At 40.9% G+C, this 24,867-nt stretch overlaps 1 protein-coding gene across 2 annotated transcripts in view; it reads right to left on the bottom strand.

The window, feature by feature from the left end:
- Positions 1–733: 733 nt before the first annotated feature.
- The window catches only part of LOC124118011 (hemicentin-1-like), a 208,306-nt gene continuing 184,172 nt past the window's right edge, over positions 734–24,867 (bottom strand). For both annotated transcript variants that reach the window (XM_048386729.1, XM_048386730.1), the window contains exons 23-31: positions 23,334–23,367; positions 22,017–22,045; positions 21,697–21,729; positions 21,490–21,520; positions 7,957–8,042; positions 7,391–7,447; positions 6,198–6,242; positions 5,077–5,101; positions 734–4,903 (exon numbers count right to left, since the gene is read on the bottom strand). In XM_048386729.1, the coding sequence (XP_048242686.1) occupies positions 4,369–4,903; positions 5,077–5,101; positions 6,198–6,242; positions 7,391–7,447; positions 7,957–8,042; positions 21,490–21,520; positions 21,697–21,729; positions 22,017–22,045; positions 23,334–23,367 (875 nt within the window). In that variant the 3' untranslated portion in view covers positions 734–4,368. The remainder of the gene's footprint in view (positions 4,904–5,076; positions 5,102–6,197; positions 6,243–7,390; positions 7,448–7,956; positions 8,043–21,489; positions 21,521–21,696; positions 21,730–22,016; positions 22,046–23,333; positions 23,368–24,867) is intronic.

Here is a 24,867-nt window from a genome sequence, read left to right as displayed (position 1 = left end):
TCTGATGCGTACTGGAATCTGGTAAATTGTCATATTGAATCGTCAGATTCAAAGTCAAACTGCCTTACCGTGTTACATTTCCTATTATCATACCTCCATGTCAGAATAATGAGATCTGATTGGTCCACGTGGTTTTGTTGAAATGCTGTGTATCCCGCCTTCGAGGGGAATAAGTTTCTGAGCGGAAGAATATATCCCCTATTCCCCGCCACGAGCAATACAGGCTACACATGGATTACTGAGAGGCAGAATAAATCCGTTGCACCCCACTTCAATGCAAAAAGCCGCAGGCCTTTCCCGAGTCAATGAAAGTCACGTGACGCAATCGAAAAGCTATTTTATATCAATTTTAAATTTGTTTGAATTGGTTTACAATGTCATATTAAACGGATGCCTAAAACCCGATGCACCCCTCGTGATACTACTGCGACTTATAATAGCGTGTTGTGTACAGTGGTTTGGATGTATCGGCATTTGTGTACGTGTGTAACATCTCCTCTACCATCATGTCTACAAGCCAAGTGCTAGTAAATAACATTACACAGGCACAATGACCAATATAAATATCAAACGAGTCTTTCAAGTTGACTATTCTTTACGGTCATCCTGTACGTGGACAATACATGCTGGGTACTATGCGCGAGGCTTTGGGATATAGAGTTCCAGGGATCTATTTATTGAAAGTTGTACAAAGAGGAATGAAATTCGTGGTTAATACAAATCATACTCTGACTCGGTTTTGATGTAATTTTATTGTACATACAGTTCATTGATCAATACATCCGGCATCAATTGTCCTATAAGCAATCTCGAAATTTATTATCCTATTTCTTCGAAAACGTTCATCTGACCAGATAAAAATTGTTAACAAAACATGTGTCATGTCATTGCAGTTCAAGCGGATATATATTGTTATATACACATCGACAGCTTTCAATGTCAACATAAGTGGCAACGACAGCTAAAATAGTTATATCATGTTTTTATTGCGATATACATTAGTGTTTTCTATAGTTGACAAGCTATCTACAGTGACTGTTTTATGAAGAAAAGCAGGTTAAATATGTAACTAGAGCAAAAACAGATTCAATTCACGATTTAACTGTAACATAAGTTTTTTCTCACTTTAGCCCTCACTGGTCGTCGAAAGTTACAGTTTTACAGATGCGGGATGAATTCACACAGCAAAAAGAAAATACACCACTACATGTACTAACAACCCGCATATTGGTTTCTCTTTTTAATTTGCAATGACCAAATTTCAACACTATCACATTCCCATTTCATTTATAAATATTCCAGTAAGTTATTGTATTCGTTTGAACAAAAGTTTCAGCTTTTATGTCTTCGATGAAATGGCAAACATCAATGATTTGTCATCGGTCCTGCCACGTACTGATACACGGATAATTTAATACTCCTCAGGCAAATGATTTTGTTTGAAAAGTACATCTGTTGAACAAGCAGCAAATACTCTCTACCACTGATGTGATATATGATAAGGAAACAACTGTTTTATGAATATTATTATCGTAGGATTATGTTTTCGGACTTCCAAGTTTACCACATTTACTCCCGCTATAGCGAGGGGTGTTGCAACACTAGATATTTCAAATACTAGGATTATGGCTTGTTTTTAAAATACAGTTGTCTTTTGTAAATGTGTGAGATGTTTTACAGTTTTTTATGTGACTGGCGAGAAAACTACGAGTGTTTCTTAAGTGTCCGTAAACACATAATATGAGGCAATATTAAACATGATTAATAATAGCCCAAGAATAGGACATTAAGAAAAGTATCTAGGTTGCGTAAAAGAATGATGATAACGTTCAAACCCGTTAAGAATGCTTCATAAATTTTGTTGTATAAAAAAAAAATTCAAAATGGTTTGAGATCTGCATTTTTCCGTGTGCTCTCTGCACTTTCCTGCAAGAAGATCATGTTGGTCGTGGATCGTGTGCTCTGAATCCACAATTAGAATACACCCTATCAGCAAGTTTTTGTAAGTCTTTTGAGGACAACACAAGCGAAGATCTTTCCTGCAATGCTCAGCAAAGAGATCCATAGATATTTGTTAAAAAGCTTCTATCAACCTTGTTTAAGTACAAGGTGACAATGTTGCTGTCTCTCATGTCCTTCGGCAAGACTCCCTCTTCCCAACACTGAGGATTTATCGCCCACTTCTTCCATTACTAGAAGGTTCAAAATGGCTTCCAGTGGAGACTCAGAGCTTCTGTTTTCCCTGGAATACAGCAGATTAGTGCTCAAATAAGCGCTCACTTTAACTTGCCCCTGTCACTGATCAAATCACCCGTTGCAGATTTCAGGGGTACCGTTTTGCTTTGAGTTGGACCGATGTCTTACTTGAGGCTGTCGTACACATCTTGGAAGATCCCATCATCAGTTGATAATTTATAACCCTCGCAAACATGCAGCAAGGAGTAATTCGCGCATATTATTGCTGTTTACTGTTATTTGTTTCCATCTGTTCTGAGAGCATGCAGGGTCTTCTGGTTGGGATTGCGTTTGAATTCTCTGAGAATTTTGAGGATCAGAAGTCTCTCCATTCTATTCTTGCCAGTTCCGATTATTCTGAGCATTGAGTAGTTCATTGTTGATAATCGTGCATGCACCACGCATCTCCCGGAGGTCCCCTGACAATCCGGGCACCATGGTGCAAACTGTCCAGCACCCCAACCAAAGAGCTGGCTTCTTGCGTTTCTTTCTTACCTCTGCGTTGTCATATCTGGTGAAAAGTTAACAGTCCATGGGACAGGCTGGACAGAGCACAATGCATTGAACCTTCCCAACATCGGAAGCACCCCCCAGTGCCATATTCTATGCCAATTAGCTAGGCTTATCACTGGTAGACTCAAGCTTCCTGGGCTGTGCAGTCAGTCAGGGGTGATGCTGGGCAGCTTTAAGTGGAGGATCAGCTGTTGCCCATGCATTAAATCAACCCAGCACCCCACCCCACCAACTAATAGAGGAAGGCAAAATCCAATTTTGGTTTGTATCAGAAACGTTGAAAGAGCTGAATGAAGGGTTTTGAAGACAACCTCATACTGCCTTACGACTCCAGATTTCCTTCTGCCTTTCCCATGAATGGGTAAAGCTGCATGGCAGCAGGAATGTTTTGGCAACCAGCCAAGGCTGGCGAGACCCTCTGGTTTTGAGCTGCCAGATAGCCGCATGTCCCCTAAGCAAAGTAAATTTCCAGTGATAATTCTAGCCAATTAAACAATGCCACAGCTTAAAATTTCGTCAACATATCGCTGGCAAGTCAAATGTCCACTCACAATAATCAAATCAGCTTGCCTGTCTGTGAATCCGAGGCAAAAACATTGATTCGTCTGAGAAAAATGGTCTAAGGCCATTAGTGCACAACTCCTCCCTGAAGTTGCCCATTCCACCACAAACTTTGCCGCCTTTTTTACACTGTTAGGGTAACACCCTTCACAGGAAGCCTTGCTCCAATGCGGGCTGCATAAAGCCGTTTTTTAACGGTTGAAAAACGCTTTCATTCACTTGCACGGAAGTCTCTATTGATTACACGAGCAAATATGTCTCTATTACGTAGTGCAATTAGTGTAATGAGATTATCTTTTTGAGGTGTCATGTTTTAGGCCTGCCACGCCCAGGTCTCATTGCAACCCTATCTGTTTTATGGTATTTGTCCCACAGTCCAGAACTTACATCTTTTGATTCGGGCAACTTTGGATGTTGACGTCCCCCCGTCTATTTGCCATTTTGTCTGTTCATTGAGATATTGTCCCAGAGACAGTTTTAAGTGTGTTCCTAGCTCAATTGCATCAGTGATTGTGAGTTCCCCTATATGTGCACACAGTTTGGCTTCTGTTTGCACCATGCATCACATCCTCTTTTATGCATGATGTGAAACTTTATTGTGATTTTATTTTGCGTTGAGATGCAACGCCTTGGTATTGTAGATGTACATTTAGCTGCATTCAAATCCTTAGTTCCCTCATTTTCTGTCAGTTGTACATATTGTGTCAATTTAATAATGAAACGTTCACAATCTTTAATCTTCTGATGTTGAGAGATGCGCGTAATGTTTTCTTCAGCAGATCGGAAGACCTAGGAAACAAGCATAAGTTGATCATGACACTCATGATGTCTTGAAATACTTGCATAGTATCTACATAGTACCTTTCAAACGGTTTCGTGTCATATGTGAAGGATGTTTATCTTAAGCTTGACATATCGTCCATGTTTGGCATTTCCATATTAGGCTTCGGTTTCATCGGTTCCCAAAATATAATCATTTGTTTCACTTTCGGATGAATTAATAATTTGTCCGATGAAACCCCTATACATTTTTTGGACATCGTCTTATATGGATGTGAATCAGTGACGTGAGTCCTCCTTGGCTCTAAAGGTTCGCGTATCATACAGCAAGGCATCTTTGGATTGGGCATCTATCTGTCTGTTGTGATCCCTCGATTTAGATCTGTTTCTTTTCTTCTTTCCATCCTTATTTGTCCGCGGAACGTGGCCATTGATTGCGCTAAACACATCATAATCAGTGGGCATCGTGTTTTGCATCAGTCTTGCTTCCAAATCAGAAGAAAAAGTTGTGTATCGGTCATCAGAATCCAAGCCTGTTGAATCATTCTGAGCTGTGGGTTGTTTCCGGGGCTTTGATCTCTTGCGTGCCCTACTGACTCCACTTCTTGGACGGCTCTCAGTACCATTTTCCAGGAAAGGCCTCCTGCCTCTTGGAGTATCAACTTGGATAGGTGGCATCAGATCAAGACTGTTATCGCTTGCCATTTTGGGGTCAGTGGTGTCTCCATGACGGGTAGATATCATTCCGCTTGAGTACCTCGAACTTTGTAGTGTCTGTCTTTTTTTATATTCGATCTTTTCATATGCAGCATCACTGTTATAACAAAGCAGAATCACATTAGAAATACGCGTCGTTGCAATTAAGATTTTATGTGTGAGTTTTTGTAAACACTGCAGTCAACAATTTTAATTATTTCATTGCGATAATTTCGTACAAGATCAAATAATTTATTCTTTTAAATATATTATTTATAAGAAATCATTTACCATTCACATCTTGACGGGTCGCTGCCTGAAACAGGAAGGCATTTATAAAAATCACTTGTAATTTAACAATTGGTTATTACGTATGTCATTTACATAGAGGCTGACGGGATCGAGAGAGAGAGAGAGAGAGAGAGTACTAGTCCGGACCCATGCAGTGTCATATGTGTTGTGCGTGTCACGCGCGCGCTTGAGTGTCTTAGTGTGTGTGTATGTGTACTTCAGAAACTGTTTGTTCTAGTCCGCGTTTGCCTGTGTGTATGTGTATGTGTGGAGCGTGTCTTAGTGTGTGTATGTGTACTTTAGAAACTGTTTCTTTAAGTCCGCGTTCGCGTGTTTGTATGTGTGTGTGCGAGTGGAACTGCTTGTACTAGTTGGGACTTATATAATGCCATGCAATGTGTGTGTGTGTGTGGTGTTTGAGAAACCGTTTGTGCGAGTTCCGGCACATGCCATGTCATATGCGTGTGTCATGTGACTGTGTATGTGTCGCGCACGCGCTTGAGTGTCTTAGTGTGTACTTTAGAAACTGTTTCATCTATTCCGTGTTCGCATGTGTCTATGTGTGTCTCTTGTGTGTGTGCGAGTGAAACTGCTTGTACTAGTTGGGACTTCGTGTGTGTGTGTGAGAGAGAGAGAGAGAGAGAGAGAGAGAGAGAGAGAGAGAGAGAGAGAGAGAGAGAGAGAACCGCTTGTGCTAGTTCGGGCACATGCCATGTCATATGCGTGTGTCATGTGACTGCGCACGCGTCTTAGTGAGTGTATGTGTGCTTTAGAAACTGTTCGTGTCCTCGTTCGCGTGTGTGTATGTATGTGTGCTGTGTGTGTGCGAGTGAAACTGCTTGTACTAGTTGCGACTGATATTATGCCGTGTCTGTGTGTGTGTGTCTGTGTGTGTGTGTCTGTGCGTGTGTGTCGCTAGTTCGGGCACATGCAATGTCATATGCGTGTGTCATGTGCCTGTGTTTGTGTCGCGCACGCGCTTGACTGTGTAAGTGTGTGTATGTGTGGTTTAGAAACTGTTTGTTCTAGTTTGCGCGCGTGTTGGTATGTGTATGTTTTGAGTGTGAGTGCGTGTGAAACTGCTTGCACTGTGTACTCTGTTGCATAACTTAATAACTTACAGATACACTTTCTGCTGGTTTCATCTTCTGTATGTATATCGGCATCTGTCAACGAATACAAAGGGATAATACATTTCTGGTAAGTATAACAAAATAAATTAAATCACAAGAACATCATGAGATATCGGACTGATTTATAATATTACCTTCATGACACGTGAAAGCAGTGCCAGTACCCCAATCCATATTATGATGAACATTCTAACATGTATTGAAACTGTTTCTTCTAGTGTATGTAATCATGATATACCCCTTTTTCATGCAAATGTCCATTGCATAAAAAAGGGTTTAAGGAGTGACTCTTTTATTCTAGGACACAATGGCCTAATACTGGCACTACATGATCTTGTCCAGATCTTTATAGACTGGCAGTACATAACACAATATTACTTCAAAACAACACATCTGTCTTCCGACTCTGAGATCTACCTCACGAATGTGGTTCCACGCTGTTTGGTCAGATATCCTTACAGTACTGGAATTGCTGTTGTTATGGATAATGCTCTTTTATACTTTGGCCGCAAATGACGTAGCCATTTGAAGCGGTCCTTGGCCTCGTTCCACAAAGCGATTTTAGAACTACAATTGTTGTAACCTTATGTTGACCTGCGTCGATCACATGACGTACCATGCTCTTGTACTCGTACGAAATTCTGGAGAATATTCTCAGGGATAAGTTGAATACATCAAATGTGATTCTCCTGCCCAAATCATTCGACGACTTCGTTCGTAATGAGTTATGCTACAGTTAATTCGGACTGAATAGTTCCTGACAGACGTTTTTTTTCGTAACCCAATCGAGAACTCAGCACGTTTATAGACCTACCTATTCATGTTTCACGTGCACCAATCCCGGGGTTTTGACATGGGGTTATATTTCTGTGTTATTACGTTTGGGGAATGCTTAAGGTCGTAACTGCGTTTTGATGATTCAAACAATGACATTATTAATTTGATACCAGATGGAATATTATTATATGTTTCAGATATCGTGTGCGTTCTAATGTATTTCATATATTATGTATGTCAAAGCACCTGTGCGTTTCTATTGTTAAAGAGCATTTGTCAAGAAAAGCTTGATCATATCATCTTTACTTGAAGTTTTGACACGTCGTCATTGTTTGCTAAGTTATCCGAAAGTGATCCGAAATCACGTGTAATGACTTAGAATATTATACCAAAACCCTACTTACAATCATGGTGCTCTTCCTCATCACATGTATCTGAGTAGGAAGTTGAAGGCATCCGTTCTGCAATTGAACAAATTATAAATACAAAACACGTTGTCTTTAAGCGGAATAAAGAACCACCACTACCAGTAGACTAGGCTGACTTATTTATTTAAATACATTCTTTCAATGCAGGTATCAGTACCTTTATCAAGCAAGTAGTCAATCGGATGTTAATCATGACATTCCCAGTTGTTTATCGTGAGGATGATTGTTGTTGCATTAAACGAGGAACAGAAATAATTATAACAAGAATCTTACCACGAGTAGATGACTGGTATCATTGGATACACTCTCATTTTCATTCTATGGAATATATATTACAAATTTCATTTTGTTAAACAGCAAAGGGGCAAGGCTGAGCAAATTGTTATCAAGAAATATTGAACGGTCTTTTGACGGACAACACTCATCCATATATACCCCAACTTTGTGGCGGGGATAACAAACATTACTGAGTAAAAGTACTTGGCGTTCGGCGCACTGAAGTCGGAGAGTCCAGCAGTCTTGTTCTGGTAATTCTTACTTACCTATGGTCTCTAACTGTTCTGGAGGTCGGTTTGTTGGTTTGTTTGTCGATAGTGGTGGCAGCGATGATGTGGGGCTTTGGTTTTGACTAAACCAATAAGAAAACAGACTCGTAATGTAGCTGAAAATAACATCTGTGCTACCAATACTTGCTTCCATTGAGAACACTGAGATGGACCCATTTACTTTGCATTGTCAAAGTGTATTATATTGTGAACTAAACAGATGAGATGCTATTAAATTTTGTCCACACACTTGTCCCCAATCAACTTTCAAGGATTGTTTCAACCTGAAGGAGAATATTTGTACATTAGTATCCTGCCCCTACGGTGGCAAACACATGCAGCCTTAAATGTGCAGGGTTAACTGGTTAATACAGAACACGCGCTCTCTTACAGATACTATTCAATTTCTCCTGGGTGGGTATCAAGTGGAAGCTCGTTAACATGGTAGCCAGCTGTGAATAAGACTTTCTAAAAACCTGTATTTCTTCTATTGAATTCATTCTGTCGACATTTTGTCTTATTTGACACATGCAAATGCCCACAGAAGATGTAGTAAACATTTTTAATACCCACCAACTGGACATTTCTCACAGTGAAACCTTTACAGTCCATTGAGAATTATTCGGGATGTCCATGCTTTCCACGCAAAAACTCAATAGCTGGTGGCACAGACGGCTTCTGTGTTTTACCTTTTCATTGATTTTCAGACAATAAGTCAATATTTGACTGGATTGCAGAAACAACACGTGATATCTTGAGTTAGTTTCCCCATATGTTTTTCAAATATATATTGCCATTTTCGGCTGTTTTTAACATTTGTAGGAATGATAAGGAATCAGAGAAAATGCTGAAATGTTTATATTTATTTTGTTTCTGAATATATGTCAATGTTGTTTAAATAGCCTTGGCTTCAGCAGTAAATCTGGAGCTATTGTCTAGTAATCTCGAACAAAGAAGGTTTGATCCAATGATGTTGGTTAAACAAATTTGTCATCATCCTTGGATCCACCAGTAAAGATTGGACAAATTCTTTCTGAAATATAGTTAAGGATGGAAAAACGGGTTTAATTTTAATTTAGTGATATATTGTTAGTTTTAGAGAATTTATAGCCGTTGGCAAGCGGTCGTTTATGTCCTTTATTGAGACATAATTGTAGCTGTCTCACAAAAGTATGCATATAAATCATCTACAAGAAGCGACCCATCTGCTGAATAGCTCAAAACTTCCCACCTTCGACAAGGATGTGCATGAAATAATTTTGGAGACATACTTCCTCCAGGATTTGTGCTTATTTTGTTATTAAGCACGTCATGCCTTGGCACCAGAAATGTTAACATTGTCAATAAGAACACGTGATTAATAATTGTGTATTCTTTCAAGGTCCTACTGGCCTTTGGGACAGTTGTCACTAACAACCAGAAGTAGATCTCTGACAGAAGAATTGGGTTTATCTCCAGTCCATCTGCGGTGGATGGTAAGATCGGCTAAGTATTCCTATACTGAACAACAAAAGTTCCTGTGACATTGAATAAGATTTAATGCAAAGTTATGTTTTTTACCAAACCTGAAACAATTTCGGTTTGCAACAGATAAAAGACTCCTGGAAGTGTTCAAATGGTTTAATTTACCATACTGACTTCAGAAAATGCGTGATTTCATAATAAAAAACATGAACATGCCAAAATGTCAATTTACAAATCAATAGCATGTGTGTCCACCTCTGGTTGCGAAGCAAGCAACACATCTTCGTCTCATGGAGTGGACCAGGCGTCGCACAAAGTCCTTTGGGATATCTTTCAATATCTGCTGGAGCATGTTTCGAAGCTCCTGGAGTGTCTGTGGAACACGTGGTTGACGTCGAAGGCGCCGATCCATCTCATCCCAAATGTGCTCGATTTGTGAGAGATCAGAGGAGCGAACCGGCCACGGGATGACATTCACGTTGTTTTGTTGAAGGGGATCCTGAACAAGTCGAGCAATTTGAGGCCGGGCGTTATTATGTTGAAAGGTAATGCCTGGGCCATGACGACGCAAAAACGGTAGAACAACAGGGCCGATGATCTTGTCGCGGTAGCGCTGTCCATTGAGATTTCCCTCTACCACTATCAAACGGGTCCTCGGTCTTGCTGTAATCCCACCCCATACCATAACGCTGCCGCCCCCGAACCGATCTTCTTCCATGACACAATGATTGACGTAACGTTCACCTCGACGTCGGTACACTCGAATCCGTCCATCGCTGTGGCTGAGGTGGAAACGAGACTCGTCAGTGAATAGAACTTGAACACACTGCATGGCCGTCAAGCGTAGACGTGCTTGACGGTGGCTTCCTGTCAAAATGGGACGTCTGGCGGGTCTTCTGGCGACAATCCCTGCACATCTGAGGCGGCGACGTACGGTTTGTGAAGATACTCGTCGAAGGCAAGGGATGCTTCTTGCAGTCACTGTTGCTAGCTGGAATCGATTTCGTAGGTGTGTTGTTCGAATCCAGTTGTCTTGTCGATTATTGGTTACGCGTAGCCTGCCACTCCGAGGATGGATTCTCTAATGACGGTACATTATGCCATTGCATGCTGCTGCTTGATACTAGTGTTTGAAACGTCTGGTTTCGTTGTTCATGTACTGCAGTACTGTGTTCGAGTCTGTCCATGACAACACAACACAAGACGCTCTTATCTCGTCATTTAAAGAATTCAAAAGTCGGAGTGCCAACAGAGCTCCTGGCAATTCGAGTCTTCGAGTTGAAAGAGTAGCTTTCAGTGGGGCAAAATAAGTCTTGGCAGCAACAACGGAACATGAGATACCTTGACTATGAGCATATCGCAGATACGTCACAGCATCAAATCCCTTCTCTGATGTGTCACAAAAGTGACGAAGCTCCATCCAATCAACATAAGATTGGATAGGTTCGTGACGGCGACGTCAACATCAGGAACGGCAATTTGGCACCGTATCAGCCGATCCACAGTCACACGATGCCTACGGGGTATGGGTATCAGGGCCTATCGTCCACTGCCTGAAATTGGTTTGCCTCTCAGACATCGACAAGCTCGGTTGCCTTGGGCAAGGACTGTTCGACGTTGGCAGCGGCGTTTACTTTTCATGGACGAACGTCGATTCTTAATCCTCATTGCTGATGGCAGAATCTGTGTTTACAGAAGAAGAGGCGAGTGATTGGCACCTGGGTGCGGCCAATAGTACTACCCAAATGGACGAGGTGGTGTTATGCTATGGGAAGGAATTTGCTGTGATAAGAAAACTTGCCCATTGATCATAAATGGTAACCTAAATGCACAAAGGTGTCAACACGAGCTTCTTCAACCGGCGGTTTAACCTTTCTTACGTGAACAGCCGCAGTTAACCTTTTTGCAGCAAGTCAATGCAAGGCCACATACTGCTCGAATTGCCAACCAAAATGTTCAACCGGATATGAACCCTACTGAACACTTGTGGGACCACTTGGACAGACAACCGTGAACTTTCAGAGGCGTAGATCAATATAGGTGCGATCATTCTGTCGAACAAGAACATTGATGCATTCACATTGATCTTATAACGTTTAATAAACCTGAACAGCAAAAATGTGGCTTACTCAGCTTGTGACAAGTGTATGCATGTTTTAGGTGTAGGTGTGAAATGGATACTGAGACATGCCCGTCATGGTTGCATTTTCCAGTTGTTTTAAGCTGCCTGCATCATCTGAGTACCATGATCTTAGTATTTTGTTTATTCACTATCATGCCATAATTATTGTAAAACGTACATAAAACATCGATTTGTTGCTGTAATCTATACCCGCTGTCTGCAACATTTACCATGTCATCAGCAAATAATAAGGTGGTGACAGTTTCAAGAAGATTACCAAAATATGTACCTCTGCAGTCGGACTGTTTGATCATTTCAATAAGGTCATTTAAAAACAAAATAAATAATGTAGGGCTTTTCATACAACCCTGTCTCGGTCCAAAACTGCAGTCACAGAAATCACTTAAACCGTAACTTGTATTTTCACAAGAACGTAGCTGCGAATACATTGACTTCAAAACATTATATACAGAAAGTGTGGAAAATCAACAAAAAATACATACATACGGACTTTCTTCTTAGATAAGTACTTTTGAATAACAGACAAATTAAATATATTTTCGGTGGTACTATAACCTCTTCTATAGCCAGCTTGCTCCTCGTACACTTTACCTTTGGACTCTGTCCAAGCTATAATTCTTTTATTTATTATTTTTGTAAAACGTTTGCCAACTACATTAAAACGTTTTTGTGAGTCGATCCTCGCATAACTCGAAGTATTTACTAAGGTCCCTTCAACCTCGACACAACGGTGTTTGACTGTACTTTAATTATATAGAGTACATATAGTATTTCGACATAAAGCACACACTGTACTCCCGTTTATAGGCTTATAAAATATGGGAACAGTCAGTTTCAAACGGCCATGACAGTGAACAAAAACAATATGAAGAAATTATTTATAATATTAAAGTAAATGAACAACCAATGAAGGCATGTTGCCTTCACTGATAGTCATCCTGATATCGGATATTTGGTCTATAAAAATTATATGGGTCATTTCGCAAAAGTGACAGCAATGAATATCGCCACCCCTGGTTGCATTCCTTGCAGCGTGTCGCCGAACAAGTGTCTTTTATATTGCCTGAGGGATTGCTTGACACTCTGCTTGAAGAAACTGGATGAGTTATTGAAAATATACTGGGCGCGGATAGGTAACATGACCCCGTCGACCAAGAACGTGCCAAATCCGGTGTGACGCGAGACTCATAGGTGAACAACACATGCGGTGAGCATATCTGTGAGGTGTCAAAAGAGGTGGTCTCAGAGCTGAATGACTCGATTGTATCCTGGAATCCCGAAGACGGCTTCTATGGTCTCTGTACTGACATTCACGTATGTGAATGCCTATAGCAGGAGTCTCAATGCACGAGCTGTGGTGATGCAGTGCTTAACCCTCTAGGTGCAACGAGACCATAAGTGGTCTCTGATCTTTCACACCCCCTTGTCCTATTTTAACTGTGAATTAAGATGTCAAACACTGAGAGCTCGTAATCATAAGTATAACCATCATCACCCAATCATCTCAGCTTTAAGATCGTGTAACTCATATTTGATACAGTGCTACGCAATGCGAAATATGGTGAGATTAGTAAAGTCATTACCGCGCTTCTAGACCTTTTCCTGTCATGTTTGAACTTCAAGCGAATGACGGCAAATTTTCTTTATGCCTCTGTCACATACACTAAACAGGGCGCAAAGACATGGTGTAGGATACCCGTCTATTCATGCAAGTACCTACGCTGTCATAAAGTGCACATGTGTAATCCAGAAGATAAAACAAATTGTAATTTGTATGTGGTATTTTCTGAATCACGAATGAGAATATGGCAAATTGTAGTTAAAATATCATATGTAATATAAAAGTATATAACAAACATATTATGAAAAGACAACGAGTAATATCTTTTCACAACAATGATTTCCGGAAACATTTGTTGTTGCAAGGAACATGGGGTATCAAGGTGACACAATCATAGTGGTATACGTGGAGACACGCAGATATTGTCACCAATGAAACCACAACGTTGTGAGTGCGTTTTCTATTTTCAACCATGAACCATACCCCCTAATGGTAATATGTTTACGCCTGTAACCCGACAGGTCAATTATTCACACTGTCCAACAGTGCTTATTTCTCGCTACACGGAAACTTGGTCAACGTTTCGCGCATAGCGACATGCTTTTGGCCTGTACCCGTCCCTCTTCCTCAGGCAAGAAGAAAACTCGCTAGACTGAAATGTGTAAACGTTTCCCGCATTGCCATATGCTGTATGCCTGACTCGTGCCTCTGGACAGACAGACCCGCTTCACGGAAATGAGTCAATGTTTCCCGCAGAGCATAGGCTGTATGCCTGTCCCGCCCCGCCCCTCTGGACAGATAGAACCGCTTCACGTAAGTGGGTCAACGTTTCAGCGCAGCGAAATGTTGTATGGGGAAGAAGGTCGAATAGAGCTGGACTGCTACCCTGCCCTTCGCCTCCTAGCGGCCACAAGCGCTTTAGAGCAGGTCAACCAGTCTAGGACATGACGTGATATGGTCGTTGCCGAAACCATAAACATGTAGTGTAAATGATGTTCAGTTAGGAATGTTATCTTCATAATTGTTTAATTTTTTTTGGTTTACGCATATCATTACACATATGTAAGACTCAGATAAAGTTTCTTTTTAACGTTACCTTACATCTTTCTAACGATTACTCATCCCCATCTCTCTATGTAATTTTCTCAAAGCCATAGCAAATCAGTGGAGACCTGCACATATTGTTAAAATGTACACTCGCAAGGTTGTGAGTATGTATTTTCTTTAAATATACACATGAACTATACTTCCTTATGCGAGTGACCTCCCAAGTGCTAAGCATACTGTATGTTAAGCTGCTTCCTATGATCCTGTCTCTGGGACTTCAGCTGCTTCCGATGATCCCGTCCCTGGGACTTCAGCTGCTTCCGGTGATCCTGTCCCTGAGAATTCAGCTGCTTCCGATGATCTCTCCCCAGTGATTTCAGCTGCTTCCGAGGATCCTGTCCCTGAGACTTCAGCTGCTCTCTATGATCCTGTCCCTGGGACTTCACCTGGGTCCGATGATCCTGTCCCTGAGGCTTCAGTTGCTTGCGATGATCCTGTCCCTGGGACTTCAGCTGCGTTCGATGATCCTGTCCCTAAGCCTTTAGCTGCTTCCGATGAGCCTGTCCCTGAGGCTTCAGCTGCTTCCGGTGATCCTGTCCCTGAGGCTTCAGCTGCTTTCGATGATCCTGTCCCTGAGGCTTCAGCTGCTTCCGATGATGTCTCCCCAGTAATTTCGTCTGCTTCCGATGATCCTGTCTCTGAGACTTCAGCTGCTTCCGATGATCCTGTCTCTGAGACTTCAGCTGCTTCCGATGATCCTGTCCCTGAGGCTTCAGCTGCTTCCGATGATCCTGTCCCTGAGACTTCAGCTGCGTCCAATGATCCTGTCCCTAAGCCGTCAGTTGCTTCCGATGATCCTGTCCCTGAGGCTTCAGCTGCTTCCGGTGATCCTGTCCTTGAGGCTTCAGCTGCTTTCGGTGATCCTGTCCCTGAGAATTCAGCTGCTTTCGATGATCTCTCCCCAGTGATTTCAGCTGCTTCTGATGATCCTGTCCCTGAGACTTCAGCTGCTTCCGATGATCCTGTCCCTGGGACTTCAGCTGCGTCCTATGATCCTGTCCCTAAGCCTTCAGCTGCTTCCGATGATCCTGTCCCTGAGGCTTCACCTGCTTCCGGTGATCCTGTCCCTGAGGCTTCAGCTGCTTTCGATGATCCTGTCCCTGAGGCTTCAGCTGCTTCCGATGATATCTCCCCAGTAATTTCGTCTGCTTCCGATGATCCTTTCTCTGAGACTTCAGCAGCTTCCGATGATTCTGTCCCTGAGGCTTCAGCTGCTTCCGATGATCCTGTCCCTGAGGCTTCAGCTGCTTCTGATGATCCTGTCCCTGAGACTTCAGCTGCTTTCAATGATCCTGTCCCTGGGACTTCAGCTGCTTCCGATGATCCTGTCCCTGAGAATTCAGCTGCTTCCGATGATCTCTCCCCAGTGATTTCAGCTGCTTCCGAGGATCCTGTCCCTGAGACTTCAGCTGCTCTCTATGATCCTGTCCCTGGGACTTCACCTGGGTCCGATGATCCTGTCCCTGAGGCTTCAGTTGCTTGCGATGATCCTGTCCCTGGGACTTCAGCTGCGTTCGATGATCCTGTCCCTAAGCCTTTAGCTGCTTCCGATGATCCTGTCCCTGAGACTTCAGCTGTTTCCGATTGATCCTGTCCCTGAGACTTCAGCTGCTTTCGATAATCCTGTCCCTGGGACTTCAGCTGATTTCGATGATCCTGTCCCTGGGACATCAGCTGCGTCCGATGATCCTGTCTCTGAGACTTCAGCAGCTTCCGATGATTGTGTCTCTGAGACTTCAGCGGCCTCCAATGATCCTGTCTCTGAGACTTCAGCAGCTTCCGATGATCCTGTCCCTGAGACTTCAGCTGCTTTCGATGATCCTGTCCCTGAGACTTCAGCTACTTCCGATGATCCTGTCGCTGGGACATCAGCTGCTTTCGATGATCCTGTCCCTGAGAATTCAGCTGCTTCCGATGATCCTGTCCCTAGGCCTTCAGCTGCTTCCGTTAATCCTGACCCTGGGACTTCAGCAGCCTCCGATGATCCTGTCCCTGAGGCTTCAGCTGCTTTCGATGATCCTGTCCCTCAGAATTCAGCTGCTTCCGATGATCCTGTCCCTGGGACCAGTTGTTTCCGATGATCCTGCCCCTGAGACATCAGCTGCTTCTGGTGATCCTGTCCCTAAGCTTTCAGCTGTTTCCGATAATCCTGACCCTGGGACTTCAGCTGCGTCGGATGATCCTGATCCTGGGACTTCAGCTGCTTCTTATGATTCTGTCCTTGTAATCTTCAGCCCCAATTCAATTCTCACCAGAAGCTGTTAAGCCATTCCCTAAGGCAAAGCCCTGTGAACAACAAGAGGAAGGAGGAAAAGAAAATAAATCCCGAATCCTCACTGACATGCCTGTCAAACGGATCTTGATAGAAGAGAAACTAAAGGCAAAAAGAAAAGAAAAAACCAAACGGAAGAAGCCCGTTAAGTGTGATCCTGACAGTGATTCTGACATGAATAGTCGTCCATGTGAAGAATGGGTTAAAGGTTCTTCATGCAAATGTTGGGCTCATGAAGGGTGTTCATCAAAACAAGGAGTCTTCACTTGTCGAAACTGTCAATCAGATGACGATGTATGATAAATGTACATTTGTTTCGCGTTCAAACAAAGTTAATCAGTTCAATAGTTCTTTTTTAGTGCATTTTCAATATTAAACAGCTTGTTACATTTGATCCATCCACCCGTTACAATTGAACCATGATTGGGTGCGCTTGTAACACTTGCTGGCATCGCCGTCATCCGAAATAATTAATATGTAAAGCCAGTATGATGAGGTTTCATTCAGCATAAACTAACGTGACAAGAGTGTTTCTGGTATTGATTTGATTTAAATAAGGTTGTCTGTGTTACATTTGTCACCGGTCTCCCGCACTCGTGATGTCAGTTCATGGATTGGATGTGTTACATAGGGCATATTATATTGAGTGTGTGAGTATGGTTTTACGCCGTTTTTAGCATTCTTCCAGGAATATCACGTCAGGGGACACCAGACATGGGCTTCAAACATTGTACCCGGTTCTTCGGCGTCTATTCTGATTGAACAGAGCTATCTGAACGTCGTCTGTTTCAAATGTAGGAATCCCCTATGCTTTCATAGAATGGAAACAATTAACAGTACCTATGCTGATTGTGTAGTTCTACTCGGGCACCGTCTCTGTGTGCCTCAGTAGGGCTGCTTCTTGTTAATGGATCGATTTGTATCGAAGATTTGTTAAATCTTATATGATAATACTAGTGCTTATCTGCTAAATTTATGAAATGCTGCTCATGATTTACAGGTAAAAACTTATTTCCCGTCATTATTCATTCATCAATGCGGATGCGACGCTAAATCTTAAATAAGGAACGCACTCATATTCCCGAAGAAAATATGTCTGTGTTGGACATCAAACTTACAAAGTATCAATGTAGGTATATGAACAAAAGGTGAAACTCATCGATTTAATCAAATATGTATGTATGTGAGAGAATATGTCCGTATAATTTGTATAATGAATTGTCAAAAATGTTTTTTTCATCAAAATTTTGCAGGAATGACAGAACCAAGACAAGCAAGATTCGAGGAATAAACATTTAATGCTATGCAACGTATAATATGTTGCGTGCCTAACTATAACGGACATGAGAAAGGTTTACTCAAAAGATCATTAGTGTCGTACATACACATGCACAATGGCTTTACCATCTAGATATAGATGTCATGCCCTGCATCAGATAGGTGTCAACGTAAACAGACGTCTTCAACGAAATATTTGAATGAGGATGAGTTTTAAAGATTGTTGTAAGTGATAGTTTTTCCACACATTGTAATTACGTGACCCTGACACTCAAAAACATGTTGGCACCTCCGCGTAACACACATTTTAAATGGAGACATTAATTGCGCCATCATATGCTTTGATGTATAATACTCTTGAATGATGTTAACGCTCATCTGTGTGGGACGACAATCAAGTTTGAAGTTAATCAAAAGGCTATAAATTTGGAGTGTTTGTTCCTTGACATTCACAAACATAGGCAATCAGAGAGTTTTCGTTTTAGAACCGCGGATGCCACAGGGGTATGTATATATGTCCCTCCTCTTCAATCATCACTATAAATATGAAAAATAAATCAAAATACATTACGCACACAAATTCAATTCACAGTTTTGAATTCTGCAGAAACCACTGTTATGTGATAGTATCCGCTGTTGTTGTGGTAAAGAAAGATTTACTGAAATATCTCACTTCAACGTTTCAATAGCCAACTTTCGAATAGTCAGTGTCGAGCAATAGTACTGGAGCTCCAGCTTCACAAGTTTTGAGGTACAAACGTTCCCGTGTTTTTTTCAGGTGAACAATTGATTTGCCTATGCATGTGTTTGTGACGGGTGCAACCAGTGGGGCAGGATATGCTCACCTTTTCGCGAACACCTGCTATATATCATCACTATCTTATTGTGATTCATAAACACATGCTCATCATATAGTCGGAAACGAACAAGCGACTCTGCTTTTGGCAGAGGTTTTTCATGAATATGGTAAGGTTTGTCGCTTTCTACTTGCAAAACGAACATATGAGTTGAACATGCTTTTCATTACTTAAAAGCAGCATTATCTCTGCACTTGTACACAGCAAGTAATTCAAAATAGACATATGGTTCTTAGTTTCAACAACAATCAGTAAATGCGCTGTAGTGTGACTGGATTTCTGGTTCATCACTTGATTGTCTGGTTCATTTACATTTTGCCGTCGCATGGCAAGAGTACTGCTGTGCGGTGTCATGTAGCAATATAATACTTTTAATGCACTTTGTGTCAGCGGCGGGTGCTACCGGTAGGATAGGAATATGATTATCCTTTTCGAAGACAACTGGCCATGGTGTCATCACTGATTTTCAGTGATCCTTTTATATTATTTTCACTGCTATTTTGCGCCCAATGGAATCTGTTTCTTAGGATCATAGAGACTATTGTCTGGCGTTGACGTTTAAAATTTAATGTTTCTGGTGTTTCTGGACTGAAACGACACTTGTACGTGTTGGATTATCAAGTTTGACATTCATTGAGGTCCCTTTGTATTGAATCGTCTATCATTTGAACAGAAATTGTTCATGGCTTTAGCTCAAAGAGCATTCAGACATTCAGACGTCTGTAACTTCCGGCTTTGGAAAATACATGCTTACTTATTAGATGTTAAAACCAGAAAGTCTACCTTTTACACCTACCTTTTAAGAAAGTTATTTGTACTTCCACTTTGGATCACATCACTACTGTGTTCGGAAAACACATACTTACTGCCTTTGAATTTTTAATTTTAGAGCCCTACTATTGATACATCCGGTTTAGAAAACACGTTTTTCCTGCAGTGAACCAGAATGTCCCATGGCTCAGTATGAAGCGAAAAATTATTGGTACTTCAGGTTTTGATTTCGTCACTCAGGTTTGAAAAATATGGCTTCCTGCATTAAATTCCATCATAATGAACAAACGTATAACTGTTACTTATTTCACAACATAGGTCGTTGTCTTTGAAAAGGGGGAAACAATAATTAGATTTTTCAATATTCCTAATTAGCACTTATATATATATATGCAAACATTCTTGAATACCAAAAGGCACCAGTTCATGTCTAGACTGATATCTGTGCAATAGGTTTGGCCCCGGAGTATTGAACAGTTCTTAAGTTATCGCGTGGAAACAAACCCTACCCTATTTTAAACTTAGTTCAATTTGTTGCCACTCAAACCGGGAAAAAAGAAATTTAATTTTTTTTTTAACAGAAACATAATTTCAATGCTAGACCGATATCTGTGAAACATTTGGTCCAGAAATATTGAACGGTGTTTGAGTTAAACTCAGGAAGTAACAGGTGACGTGTTCCTATATCCCACTCCCAAATTGTTGCTGGGGATATTAAGTAACACCCACTACAGAAGATTAGGCAAGATTGCATTTGGCTCATGTGTCAAATGTAAAGATTAAACGTTAATCTGGGTTAATCTCATACTATACAAACGCTTCTATCAATATCATCTCGAAGCATCGTGCATGCCTAAAATTCAATTGTTGCCACCAAGCGACGTTACTTTTGACATGTACCCAAAAACAAACAAAAAGGGATGCAACATACGATGTTGAAGCATAATGCCACTTTCAGGTTTCCTATGCAGAACCTTTGAAGTAACGATTTATCAAGTACATTTGACGAGCAAAGCTCACAAGTATAATCCAATATGTCCGCAACCAAAGAAGACATCGAAACACGGCTTACATCGTTACGGATATGCGTCTGAGAAAGATGGGAAACATTTCAACTGGTAGGTTCAGAGAAGTAGGCTTTTGAAGTCCTGTACCCAAATGCACTCTGAAAGTCATGAATCCAATACGGCCACCGACCCGTAAGTATCCGGGGTAGAATAGGTCTTCAGCAAACCATGTTTGTCGTAAAAGGCGACTATGCTTGTCGTAAGAGGCGACTAATGGGATCGGGTGGTCAGGCTCGCTGACTTGGTTGATGCATGTCATCGTATACAAATTGCGTGGATCGATGCTCATGATATCAATCACTGGATTGTCTGGTCTAGATTCGATTATTTACAGCCCACCGTCAAAGAGCTGGAATATTGTTAAATGCGGCGTTAAACAACAAACAAACAAACAATACGGCTCCCACACCACTTGGCCAACGACCAAAGTATGAGCACAAACATCTGACGGACCGACTACCTGACGTACTGTTTTAGTTAATAGAATTTACCCATTAATAAAATACATTTCTTGATCATGTTTGATATACAGGTTTGAGAGCAATGCACAGAATTTATTACACCATATTCATTAAGAATGTAACAAGCCTGCGTTCGATCTACAAAATATATTAATTCAAATATAAATATAGATACAATGTATTTATATAATGTTTTTACACAAGAAGGGCCCTAAGAGGGGGAACATTAAGTCCTCATATCATGTGTTGCTTCTGAAGTCCAATCATCAAGTCAGCCTTTTACATTGTATGTAACTGATTGGCCTATTTTGTGGAATGTCATACCACTATTCACCACCAATGCAAGCTGCAGTTATCACACAAAGTTTCAAAACCCCTCAATGATCCGGCTATCTAAAAATAACAAAACCTGAGTCATATGCTTCAGTCTGTAATCAGTGCGTGTACGAATGAATTGGGTTTCCGTTTATCGTAATTTAGAACAGTGTTTCTCTTATCGCAGCATTTAAGATTGTATGCATGCTTCTCTGTTTATTGGCCTTTGCTTACCTGTTACAGTCGCAGTGTGGCGTGTGGGCGCCTGGAATAGAGAATGTAAAGTCAGTGAAACATTGTAATTCGAAGTCCTTTATGTCGCAATGCACCATGGTAGCTACGATCTAATATCGGCACTACGAACTTCGGATAACTTGACATATTAAGTTGAGACAGATTGTCGGATATCAAAGGAGTCAATTAATCAATCATAATACTTACATTGACACGAGTTTCCCAGATTGTTCCTTTCAGCTAGAATGCAAACAGAATTCTTTACTGCAAAGACTCCAAATAAGGATTCCCTGAGTATCGTCAAAGGAATAGCTTAAATGTTTACGGCTTAAATAATTTCATTATTAAAATATTATCTTTGCTAAGCATGAACTATGTATGTGTACCTGAACGTTGAACAATGAACCATAAGTGTTCATTACTATTTTCGTATTGTGCACTTAAGGCAGTTTGAATTACTCCTTATTAGCTTACAATGACAGTACATGTACTTGCATATTGTCCTGATACTAGTCTTGGTAACTCACCGTTAATGTGTCCAGGCTCTATTGAATTTCTGCGTGAAAGAATCATTTGTCATTTATTCAACAAACTTATATGATACCATACTATTAACATATAGAATATCATAATACTTTATTTGACGTAATTATCCCCGCCACGAAGATAGACGGGAATATAGGAACGTCCGGAGTTCATCCGTCCATTCGGCCGGTTCTCAAAGAGGACAAATCTTCTGAAAAACTATTTAAGTCAGGGACACACTAATGACTTCGAAAATTGGTGTCGTTAATTGATTTTTAACAGAGTTGTGGCTCTTGATCCCTGCATGCTTATCTGGGAGATATTTGTCAAGCCCGAGTTCGAAAATTGGTCCCGTCAATTGTTTTACAGAGTTATCGACCTTTTTCCGTGCTTTTCAACGTGGTGCATACTGTGTGAAATGGGGACAAGTTGTCTCATTAACTACTGAAGTAGCATTAATAAAAGTTTGCATGCTTATCAAAGAGATACTTATCAAAACTGAGTTCGAAAATTGGTCCCGTCAATAAATGTTTTGTTCTGTGCTGTTCAAAGTAGTGCATACTGAGTGAAATGGGGACACGTTTTCTCATTAACAACTAAAGTTGCATGAATATAGGTTTGCATGCTTATCTAAGAGATACTCGTCAAGACTTGGTTCGAAAATTGGTCCCGTAGTTTTCTTTTTCAGATTTATTGCCTTTGATCCATGTTATTGTACTTTGGGTATTGTGTGTGCAATGGGACAAGTTTCTACCGAAGTTACCTTACCTAGGTGATAGGTATCAAGACTGAATTATTTTTTCCAGAGAAAGGCCTTTTGTGTGTATTAATTTCACACTTAATCATTTTTTTATATGTCTCTTTTCTATAGTTTATATTCACTATTATATGAACAAACAATAATCTACAGTGCCCCATGGCGGGGGATAGTGATAACGCTGTTTTCTTGTTATAATTACTAAACGACGTTGCAACTATATTGTGTGACGTTAATCAGAGAGGCTGTCATTGCTTTGTGATGATTGTGTGATACCTGGCAAATGTTATCAAGATAAGACGCTGTGCATCTTTAGTCGTGCCCGGATCCGCCAAATTCCCAAATGCGTATCAATTAGAACATCGGTTCGTGACCGTGAGTGTCACCACAGTAGAAAGCGTCTACGACCTGTGTCATTTTGGGTAGTCCTCCCTTTTAACTCTGAACATGATACGCCTCAACTGATCTGGCTAAAATACTGTTCAAATCGACGATAAACCCGGCTCATTTACCACATGTTGCTGTATGTAGGCTATAATAGAAACGATTAAATTATACTTACGGACATTCATGTCGTCGTATCAAGTCGCACATACCTATAACAAATAATATAGTGTTATGTGACAGCATATATTGTACATCCAAGTTCTTTCACATCGCTTGACAACTTTGTTATCCTCCCAGAACAGAGAACACCGCTATGGGGAGCTTGTTCACAGACGTGGATTAACTTCCGGGACTTACTGTATTATTCGAGATGTTTCGTGAGGTAAATACAAGTATACCAAGTTTTTATTTGGTAATTGAAATTTGAAAGAACTAAATTTGAGTATATCTATTTAATCATCAGTCAGTATTGCAACAGTTTGTTAAAATTAATATGTGGCTGGGTATGTTTGTGAAAATATAAATTGGATCAATGAAGACTGTCCCCTACCATGTTTGAAATGTAAATTTGCGCCGAAAAAGGCAAAATTATTTATTTTCCAAGATAAGATATATACACTACCCATTAGCAGATGTGTATTATGTGAAAAATGATGTTTTTTAATCATCAAAGTTTATAAAAGTTATATTTAGACATATATAACCATGTAGAAGTATTCTATGAGTGCTGGCTGAGCGCCAGTTATATGATTATATAATATCACTCACTTAAGACATTTTCAAGTGAAAATCAAACATGTGACAAAATCAACTGAAAGGTAATAGTTTCTTCTGCTCCTCGGTCTTCAGCAACCCATGCTTTCCGTAAAAGGCGACTTTGCTTGTCGTAAGAGACTACTAACGTGATCGGGTGGTCAGGCTCGCTGACTTGATTGATGCATGTCATCATATAGCCTAGTTGCGCGGATCGATGCTCATGATATCAATCACTGGACTGTCTGGTCCAGACTCGATCATTTACAGACCACCGTCATATAGCTGGAATATTGCTGAGTGCGGCGTTAAACAACACACAACAAACAAACTATATAAGAGCGGGACGAGGATGATAAGAGGCCGTCTACGATCTTACTTGCGACCTGTCTACTTGCCCAGTGCGGATGGGATACCTACCTTAAGCGCCGACTTTTCTGCCTGCTTCCACCATTGTTTCCTGGATTCAAGAGCGCAGCACGTGCCTCACTCACGACATTAAACTGTGACGAATTCTAGACATTCGTGAGTTCACTGACTTATGAAATGAGGCCTATTATGTATTGCTGTGGCAATATATTTGGCCGATTGCACATATATATAATCCTGTACGTCTAATATCATTTGTTGATTATTCATTGATCTTGCGTTGTTATTTACTGATTTCACCATTCAGTTCTGTACGTACCTATTTCTGGATTAATCTGGCGTTGCAACTTGGTAATCACCTCATAACTATAATTATGCTTAAACATAATGTATGTAATTCTTTATACATTGCACGTTAAACAATTCAATTATGATTATTATTCATGTTTGTGTTTCTTTGTTTGCACACAACACTTTAACGGTTATATGACGGCGACCTGTAAACAATGGAGTGAGGCCCGGACAGTCCAGTGATCGATAGTATGATCGATAGTATGATCCACGCTGTCGGCACACGAAGACACACA

The sequence above is a fragment of the Haliotis rufescens genome, unplaced genomic scaffold, assembly GCF_023055435.1.
Source record: "Haliotis rufescens isolate VD_foot unplaced genomic scaffold, xgHalRufe1.0.p SCAF_10, whole genome shotgun sequence".
Taxonomy (NCBI): Eukaryota; Metazoa; Mollusca; class Gastropoda; order Lepetellida; family Haliotidae; genus Haliotis; species Haliotis rufescens.
Note: the sequence above shows the minus strand (reverse complement) of the source record. Positions and strands in the feature narration are given on the sequence as shown.